Below are 9428 nucleotides of genomic sequence, written 5' to 3'. Positions count from 1 at the left end.
GCCCTGTGATGGGGGTATGGAGATCTGCTCTGAGTCACAGGGGTAAACTGAGGCTCGGAACAGGGCAGCTCTGTGCCTGAGTTACACAGCACAGCACCTGGGTGACCTAACATCCCAAATCGTCATCCTCAGCTGGCTAAGTCCCTCTCTGTGTCTACGTGTCCTCACCCTAAACAAAATATCTGGAGAATTTCCACTTTTTCTCTTTGTGTCTATCTCTCCCTGGCTCTCCCTCCATTTCTGCCTGTCTCTCATCGTGTCTATCTCTGCCTGTCTCTGCCTCCCCATGCCCTTATCAGCACCGTACAGGGAAGGGAGAGGTGACAGCCTCACCCACCCCTCCCTGCTTCTGGGGGACTTGGACATGTCTGGGCAGGTCTGAGGCACTCCTGGTAAAAACTGGTGATTGCCTGGAGGCAGGGAGCCAGAACCTGAAAGAGAGGGTGGGAAGGTGGAAGACGTGTGGGGGAAGGACTCAGTTGGGATTTCTGGTGCTGGACTTTGCCCCCTTAACCCCACCCCAGGCTGTCATCACACTGAGGATGTCTTGAGACCACTGCAGCGTCTTTCCCAAACCTTGGATTTTGAGGGATGCATAGGAATCCTCCAAGCATCGATAAGGGCTTTGGGGAGGGTGGTTCTGGGAAGAGGAAGTAGGGGATATTGCGACTGCTGGGGGTCAGCAGAAACAAGGGAATGGGGTTCAAATGCCCAGTACAGAAATCCTATTTCCTGTAGGCGAAAGGGAGCCACAGAGGGTGTGAGAGTCTCAGCAGTTGGAATGGAGTGGAAGGGCAAGAATGGAGGCCAAGATCCTCATCTTTTCATTTTTATTTTATTTTTTTAGATACAGGGTCTCACTCTGTCACCCAGGCTGGAGTACAGTGGCACGATCTCAGCTCACTGCAACTTCTGCTTCCCAGGTTCAAGGGATTCTCCTGCCTCAGCCTCCTGAGTAGCTGGGATTACAGATGTGTACCACCACGCCTGGCTAATTTTTGTATTTTTAGTAGAGATGGGGTTTCACCATGTTGGCCAGGCTGGTCTCAAACTCCTGACCTCAGGTGATCTGCCCACCTTGGACTCCCAAAGTGCTGGGATTACAGGTGTGAGCCACTGTGCCCAGTCCACAGCTACTTTATAAGATTTATTTTTACTTTTGTAGAGATAGAATCTTGCTATGTTGCCCAGGCTGGTCTGGAACTCCTGTGCTCAAGTGATCCGCCTGCCTCGGCCTCCCAAAGCACTGGGATTGCAGGTGTGAGACAACGCACTGGGCCGACCTGCTCCTTTGAGTAAGGCTGGGAGCACCCAGGCGAGGGTGGAGGGGGCCTCTAGGGGATGGAGCCTCTTGCAGCCTCTCAGCCATATCCTGGGATGATCCTTGGACCCTTTAACTGCCTGTGCAGCCCTCATCCCAAGGGGGGACCTCCAGGCTGTACTCCCAGCTGCCTGATCCTTGCTGTGTCCCCAGTCCAGGGCTCAGCCCACAATGGACACTTCCTGAATGACTGGGACAGCCACGGGGTGAGGGGCCTCCTTAGGTGGGGACCCCAGACTGCAGGAGGAGCCTGGTGATTCCAGCGTCTTTCACTCCTGGGAGGAGGCATTGGTGCCTTGCCGAGCCCCTGGCTGGCCTCAGGAGTGGACCCACAGCACTCACCTCTCCTCCCAGCAGTTTATTGCATCCCTACTGTGTTCCTGGCACTGTGCTGGGCACAGGAGACACAGAGGGGGCCCCACACATACCCATCCACCCTCTCACAGAGGCTGTCAATTACCACCCAGAGTGCTACAATGGGGACACCCAGGCAGCTGTAGGAGTCAGAGGAGATGCCTAGGTAGCCAGGAGGGCTTCCTGGAAGAGGAGGTGATGGTAACTGTATTTATTTTGTGGTGTTTTTTTTTTGAGATGGAGTCTCATTCTATCACCCAGACTGGAGTGCAGTGGCGTGATCTCAGTTCACTGCAACCTCAGCCTCCCTGGTTCAAGCGACTCTCCTGCCTCAGCCTCCCGAGTAGCTGGGATTACAGGTGTTTACCACCATGGCTGGCTAATTTTTGGATTTTTAGTAGAGATGGGGTTTCTCCATGTTGGCCAGGCTGGTCTCGAACTCCTGACCTCAAATGATCCATCTGCCTTTGCCTCCCAAAGTGCTGGGATTACAGGCATGAGCCACCGCACCCGACCGGGTTTTTGTTTTTGAGATGGGGTCTCACTCTGTCACTCAGGCTGGAGTGCAGTGGCACGATCACCACTCACTGCAGCCTTGACCTCCCCAGGCTCAGGTGATCCTCCCACCTCAACCTCTTGAGTAGCTGGGACTACAGGTGTGCGCCACTGCACCTGTCTAATTTTTGTATTTTTTGTAGAGATTGGCGGGGGGCGGGGGGGGGTCTCACCATGTTGCCCAGGCTGGTCTCGAACTCCTGACCTCAAGTGATCCACCCGCCTCGGCCTCCCAAAGTGCTGGGATTATAAGCGAAAGCCCACACCCTGATCATTGTATTTACTGAGCAATGACAGGGCACCAGGCTCCAAGTTAAGGGCTGTAAAAGCAGAATCTCATTGAATTGCCACAAAAGCCCCATGAGGAATGGGTAAACTAAGGCTCAAGACAGCAAAGGGATGGGTATGGTGGCTCATGCCTGGAATTCCAGAGCTTTGGGAGGCCGAGGCAGGTAGAGAACTTAAGCCCAGGAGTTTGAGACCAGCCTGGGCAATATGGCAAGACCCTGTCTCTACATTAAATAATAATAATAAGAGTCGACCCTATGGGAAAGACCACCCAGATATGAATACCTCCACTGGGGGTGCAAGAACCCTCAGTCCTCTGTGACTCCAAGAAGTTCCCCCAACCCACGGGGTCCACTTGCTCCAGGACATCTTCCTAACTGTTGTCCAAGTCCCTTTGGTGTCAAAAGTTTATTCTCAGAGAGCCAGAGACCAGGGTGTCTTCATTCCTGCTGCGGACAGGCGTAGGGAATGAACACGTCAATTTGTGTTCTTCAAGGCCCTCCGCTCCAGAGAAGCCCGCCTGGGTTCACATTCCCACCCCTACTCTCCCTGGCCGTGACATAGGGGACAAGGGGCTTCAACTGGTGGAAACTCGGTTTCCCTGTCTGTAAAGGTGGCAATGGCATGGCATCCCCTGTCAGAGTGATGGGGACTTTTTGTTTTTTTTTGAAGTGGAGTCTTGCTTGCTCTGTCGCCCAGGCTGGAGTGCACTGGCGTGATCTCAGCTCACGGAAACCTCCACCCCCCGGGTTCAAATGATTCTGCTGCCTCAGCCTCCCAAGTAGCTGGGATTACAGGTGCCCGCCACCACACCCAGCTACTTTTTGTATTTTTTTTTTTTTTTTTGAGACGGAGTCTTGCTCTTTTGCCCAGGCCAGAGTGCAGTGGCGCGATCTCGGCTCACTGCAAACTCCGCCTCCTGGATTCACGCCATTCTCCTGCCTCAGCCTCCCAAGTAGCTGGGATTACAGGTGCCCACCACCGTGCCCGGCTAATTTTTTGTATTTTTTAGTAGAGACGAGGTTTCACCGTGTTAGCCAGGATGGTCTTGATCTCCTGACCTTGTGATCCGCCCGCCTCGGCCTCCCAAAGTGCTGGGATTACAGGCGTGAGCCACTGCGCCTGGCCTAATTTTTGTATTTTTAGTGGAGACAGGGTTTCACCATATTGGTCAGCCTGGTCTTGAACTCCTGACCTCAGGTGATCCATCCGCCTCAGCCTCCCAAAGTGCTGGGATTACAGGCATGAGCCTCTGTGCTCAGCCATGATGGGGATTTTGTATGCCCTGGAGGTTGATGCAGATCATTGCTAAAATCCCAGTGCCTGTGTTACCACAGGCAAGTTCCTCAACCTCCCTGTGTGTTGGAACAAAGGTCCGCGGTTTTTTGTTGTTGTTGTTTTTTGAGACTGAGTCTCACACCGTTGCCCAGGCTGGAGTGCAGTGGTGCGATCTTGGCTCACTGTGACCTCCGCCTCCCGGGTTCAAGCGATTCTCCTGCCTCAGCCTCCTGAGTAGCTGGGATTACAGGCACATGCCACCACACCTGGCTAATTTTTGTATTTTTAGTAGAGACGGGGTTTCGCCATGTTGGCCAGGCTGGTCTGGAACTCCTGACCTGAGGTGATTCACCCACCTCGGCCTCCCAAAGTGCTGGGATTACAGGTGTGAGCCACTGTGCTCGGCCAGGCCTCTGATTTTGAGGAAGGAGACCACTGGAGGCAGAATTCCCCTCCTCTCGCTCACTCAGCACATGGTCACCGGCTGCCCTGGGCCCAGCACCACCGAGAATAGAAACCCAGTGACACGGGGTCCCCTCTATCCCCGGGCACCCAGGTGAACTCCAGCCCCACATAAGGACACATAGGAAATGTATGCGTATTTCAAGTGTTTTATTTGCTTTCTGTGGTGTCAAATTTGGGGTCTCCTAGAGCCCAGCCCCAGGCAGAATCCGGCATATCCTTCTCCGCCTGGGGGGTCCGGGACACAGGAGTTTCAGAAAAGGCACTGGCAAAAGTTCTAGGGCGGGGGTCAGGGAGAAGCCACGCTGAGCCTGGAGGGACCGGGCCCTCCTTCGGCGGTAGAAAACACAGTCACCTTTGGCAGGGAAGGGTTTTTTCCTAGAAAGAAATTTAAGACAAGATAAAAACCTGAGATGTTAGAGGAGCCCCCAGGACCAAGCCGGTGCTCCCCTGGGCAGGCAGAGAGTGAACTTGGCTTCCAAAGGCTCAGGGGAGGCTTGCCCGGCCCTCAGCCAGGCTCAGATGCCACAGGCCTTGGCAAGCAGGAAGCCTAATTCAAATCCCTATGTGGAATCTCCTTGAGACAAAGTGTCACGACACAAAACCCCCAGGCCCCAGACCCCACCTCTGAATGGCTTGGGCCAGACGCTGGTCTGGATCGTCAGGAGCCACGGCCACTACCCAGTGACCAATTCCTGTCCCTTTTTGTGTGTTCTGTGAGCGCTGGAGAGGCAGGCACTTCTGTGGGTAACTGGGGGAGGCACAGCGGGGAGAAAGAGCAGGAGGAGAAAGGGAATTTGGGGGAGGGGGAGCAGTTTGGGGTGGGACTGGGTCCCTCAAGTCCTGGGAGTCCCCCCCCACTCAGCTTGTGACAACTGTCCTGGAAACCAGGGGACAGAGTCTCTCAGCAGGTATGTTCAGCGTCCACCCGGGAATTAGCTTTCCAGACGTGGGCACTGGGCAGCGCCTGCCCCTCAACAGCCATTCTGCCAAGGGTCTAAGTGGAACCCCAGCCCTCGGCCGGCCTCCTCACTGCAAAAACGGGGATGCTTTCCCTCCCAACCAGCAGCCCCGGGCCCTCATGAAGCACTTGTGCCCAGGGAAGGGAAATTTAATCCAGATTATAAAAACAAAGCCCTCTCCTGCCCCCTCAAGTTAGGATGCTGCGGATGGGTGGCTGCATGGGGCAACCTGGCAAAGACCTGCCTCCTTGACCATGATCAGCACCCCATGCTGGCCGTCACGCGGCTCCCAGAGGCCTCAGGATAGAGGCTGGGGCTGCGGAGAATAGGGCTTTGTCCAGCTATCTCCAAAAGGGACGTCTAGGTTCAGACGCCACAAGAGGCAGAGAGGTCAAAGGCCAACAGTCTAGACAATGGCAGCCAAAAGGGGGCCGGCTGTGCGGGACAGATTTCCATGAGCCATCCCCCTCCACCTGGTCACCTCCCCAGGGCACTGGAGTGCAGGTGTAAACATACCAGCTGGTCTTGCTTCCTGGAAGAAACTTCCAAGACTAAAAGGCATCTTGAATCTACTTTTCCAGCTCTCCCATCTGCCCCAGAGTGGATACTTTCTGTTCTAGATGTTTCTATGCCAGCAACGTGCAGAAAAGCAGAGCAGGGAATTTTTGTGTGTGTGTGTGTGACAGAGTCTTGCTATGTTGCCCAGTCTGGAATGCAGTGACGTGATCTCACACCACTGCAACCTCTGCCTCCCAGGTTCAAGCAATTCTCCTGTCTCAGCCTCCCAGGTAGCTGGGATTACAGGCGCACACCATCCACTCTTGACTAATTTTTGTATTTTTAGTAGAGATGGGGTTTTGCTATGTTGGCCAGGCTGGTCCCAAACTCCTGGCCTCAAGCGATCAGTCCGCCTTGGCCTCCCAAAGTGCTGGGATAACAGGCATAAGCCACTGCGCCTGGCCCCCCCTTTATTTTTTCTTAATTTTGAGGCAGGGTCTTGCTCTGTTGCCCAGGCTGGGGTACAGTAGTGTAATCACGGCTCATTGCAGCCTTCACCTCCTGGGCTCAGATAAGCCTCCCAACTCAGCCTCCCAAGTAGCTGGGACTACAGGTGCTTGACACCACAACTGGCTAATTTTTTTTTTTTAATTTCTGTAGAGATGGGGTCTCGCCATGTTGCCCAGGGCTGGTCTCGAACTCCCGGGCTCAAGCAATCCTCCCACCTCAGCCTCCCAAAGCACTGGGATCACAGACATGAACCATCTCCAGGATTCCCCTCCTTGCCGAGAAACTACTGCCATCTGCGACATTTCCTTCACACATCTGGCTCTGATGGGGAAGCTGTGATTTCGGCCCCCACCCCCTGTCCCTGCCCAGCCCTGCCTCTCCAAGTGGCCTCAGGTTTGTTCCAGCCCTTGATTGGAGCAGGTGGGCTAGGTGGCCCCAAGCTCAGCCCACCCACCTTGAATTCCTGCTTCTTCCTTTCTTTCCTTTCCACTCCATCTTATTTCTTTTTTGAGCTACATCCCCACACGCATGCTACTGACCTTCTTTGGGGTGGGGAGGGGGTGCTAGGGGCCGAATAAAGGAATAAAAGTGCACAGACTTGGGCATCTTAAAAGAGATGCCATCATCAAGTTGGTCAGGGTACCAGGTGCCCTGATCACTGTCCCTGCACCCCTGTTCCCTGCCTCAGCACCCTCCATGAGGACTCATCAGGGAAGCCCCCCCAATCACTTCTCACCTTTCTCCCCCAGCCTTCCCACCACACCCCTCAGCCTGTCTTTTCACCATTGACACTTGCCACCCCTATTCCTCTTCCCAACACCTGCCAAGTCCCACCCACTTTGCAGACCCTTCCTATGCCACCTGTAGCCCCTACCCCAGGCTCTGAAAATGAGGCAAGAGGGAATGGGACTTGGTCCTTCCCTTCTTGCATGAGGATTTTTTTTTTTTTTTTTTTTTGAGACAGAGTCTTGCTGTGTCACCCAGGCTGGACTACAGTGGTGTGATCATGGCTCACTGGGGCTTCAACCTCCCAGGCATAGGTGATCCTCCTGCCTCAGCCTCCTGAGTATCTGGGACCACAGGCATGCACCACCACATCTGGCTAATTTTTGTATGTTTTGGTAGATATGGGGTCTCTTGCTATGTTGCCCAGGCTGGTCTTGAACTCCTGGCTCAAGGGATTCTCCTGCCTCAACCTCCCAAAGTGCTAGGATTACAGGTGTGAGTAACCACACCTAGCCCACATGAGGATATTTTAAGCCAAGACCCAACAAAGGTGGAAAAACACACCAGAGAGTGCACAGATGAGTTCCACCAAAAGAAAAATATTTGTAAAAAACTTGGCCAGGTGCAGTAGCTCACACCTGTAATCCCAGCACTTTGGGAGGCCAAGGCAGGCAGATCACCTGAGGTCAGGATTTCAAGACCAGCCTGGCCAACATGGTGAAGTTGCATCTCTACTAAAAATACAAAAATTAGCCAGGTGTGGTGACGGGCGCCTGTAATCCCAGCTACTCGGGAGGCTGAGGCAGGAGAATTGTGTAAACCCAGGAGGTGGAGGTTGCAGTGAGCCGAGATCACGCCATTGCACTCTAGCCCGGGTAACAGTGTGAGAATCCATCTCAAAAAATAAAAATAAAAAATAACAATGAGAAAAATAAAATGAGCCAAATGTTGTGCATTATGAGGAAGGATGGGATACTGGCTTGACTCAGTAAGGAAATGTGAAACCACTGCAAGAATACAAAGATGACACACACACACGTGACAATGAGCAGACAATAGGTTATATCTCTAAGGAGCTATGTCACACAGTGCTTTAAACACAGAGGCGAAATGAAGACAAAAGAAAGATGGAAGTGTGGAGCCCGGGGCAGGTGCTTAGCTCAGTTCAGGCCTCGCACACCCCCTTCCCCATTTTGCCCCTGTCTTGGCTAGACCTGTTTTCTCCTCAGAGGCCCACAGACCAGACCTTTGAGGAATAGAGCAAGATGAAACCTGAAGTTGCTTTCCACCAGACCTCTGGGTGACCCCTGAGTCTTCAGTTGTTCCCCACATTCAAAAGAGGCCACAGCTTCCCTTCACAGAAGCTGGGGGGACAGATGCAGTGATGTCTCCCACACTCTGGATTTCTCAGGACACAGAGAGCTACCAGGGGTGTGGAGGGGGCATTTCCAGCAAAAAAAAAGGCTGGCATGGAGGGAACAATAGTGTCCCTACTCATTTCCACCTGTCAGTTACAGTCCACACCCACTGCCAGGCACCCACTGCAAGTCACCCGCCAGCATCCACCTTCCCCTCCAGAGAAAGCCCAAGACTTGGAAAATGTGTTTCACAGAAACCCATCAACCCCGTTCCCAAACTATCTAGAAACCCAACAGAGGTAGGAACCACTGCCAGCATCGGAACTGGAGACAAGGAAGGTGAACGCTGAAGAAAACAAAACTCTCAGCTGCTTTAAGAAAGAACTGGGCTGGGTGCAGTGGCTCATGCCTGTAATCCCAGCACTTTGGGAGGCCGAGAAAGGAGGATCAGTTTGAGTCCAGGAGTTCGAGACCAGCCTGGGCAACATGGTGAAACCCTGTCTGTATAAAAAATTTAAAAATTAGCCAGGTGTGGTGGTGCATGCTTGTAGTCCCAGCTACTCAGGAGGCTGAGATGGGAGGATCACTTGAGCCCAGGAGGTAGAGGCTGCAGTGATCCATGATCACACTACTGTACTCCAGCCTGGTCAACAGAACAAGACCCTATCACAAAAAACAAACAAACAAACAAAAACCTAGATGTTGGGAAACCAACAAGATTAGATTCCAACTGTGTCACACTCAGGGAAGCAGTATAGCCACATTCCTCCAGGCCAAAATAGAAACTGATTTCCAGAACGTGCATTTCACTCAATTACTTTCACTGTGGGGGTCGTCCTCTCTCCCTAATGGGCAGCAAGATATGGCTGAACTTACATCATCTGAGGAAGTTTACATCATCTCATCCCTGCCTGGTAAGTTCAAGGTTACCAGGAAGTGAGATAAAAATCGACTCCTGACTCCTGGGCGCGTGTCCAAAAGCAATCTACATAAAACCCTTTGGCCGCCCGGAATTCCTCCTGCTCAGACATGCCGGGACATGCCGAGCTCTGCCAACTCCAGCCCCCGTGCCCCCGTTTTGAGCCCCCCGCGCCACCTCGCTAAGGAGAACAACAA

At 53.2% G+C, this 9428-nt stretch overlaps 1 protein-coding gene across 7 annotated transcripts in view; it reads right to left on the bottom strand.

Annotated features, from left to right (window-relative positions):
• Window positions 1–4391: 4391 nt before the first annotated feature.
• PGPEP1 (pyroglutamyl-peptidase I) overlaps window positions 4392–9428 on the bottom strand; it is a 29379-nt gene continuing 24342 nt past the window's right edge. For 3 of the 7 annotated variants that reach the window (XM_001162684.8, XM_009435026.5, XM_024351947.3), the window contains one exon: window positions 4392–9428. This exon is cut by the window's right edge and continues 1494 nt beyond it. Coding sequence is in view for 2 of the 7 variants with exons in the window: in XM_009435025.3 (XP_009433300.1) it covers window positions 4444–4636 (193 nt within the window). In the remaining 5 variants the exon portion in view is untranslated. The other 4 variants (XM_009435025.3, XM_024351948.3, XM_016935509.4 and 1 more) reach the window with 3 other exon arrangements.

This window comes from Pan troglodytes, chromosome 20, assembly GCF_028858775.2.
Source record: "Pan troglodytes isolate AG18354 chromosome 20, NHGRI_mPanTro3-v2.0_pri, whole genome shotgun sequence".
NCBI lineage: Eukaryota > Metazoa > Chordata > Mammalia > Primates > Hominidae > Pan > Pan troglodytes.
Note: the sequence above shows the minus strand (reverse complement) of the source record. Positions and strands in the feature narration are given on the sequence as shown.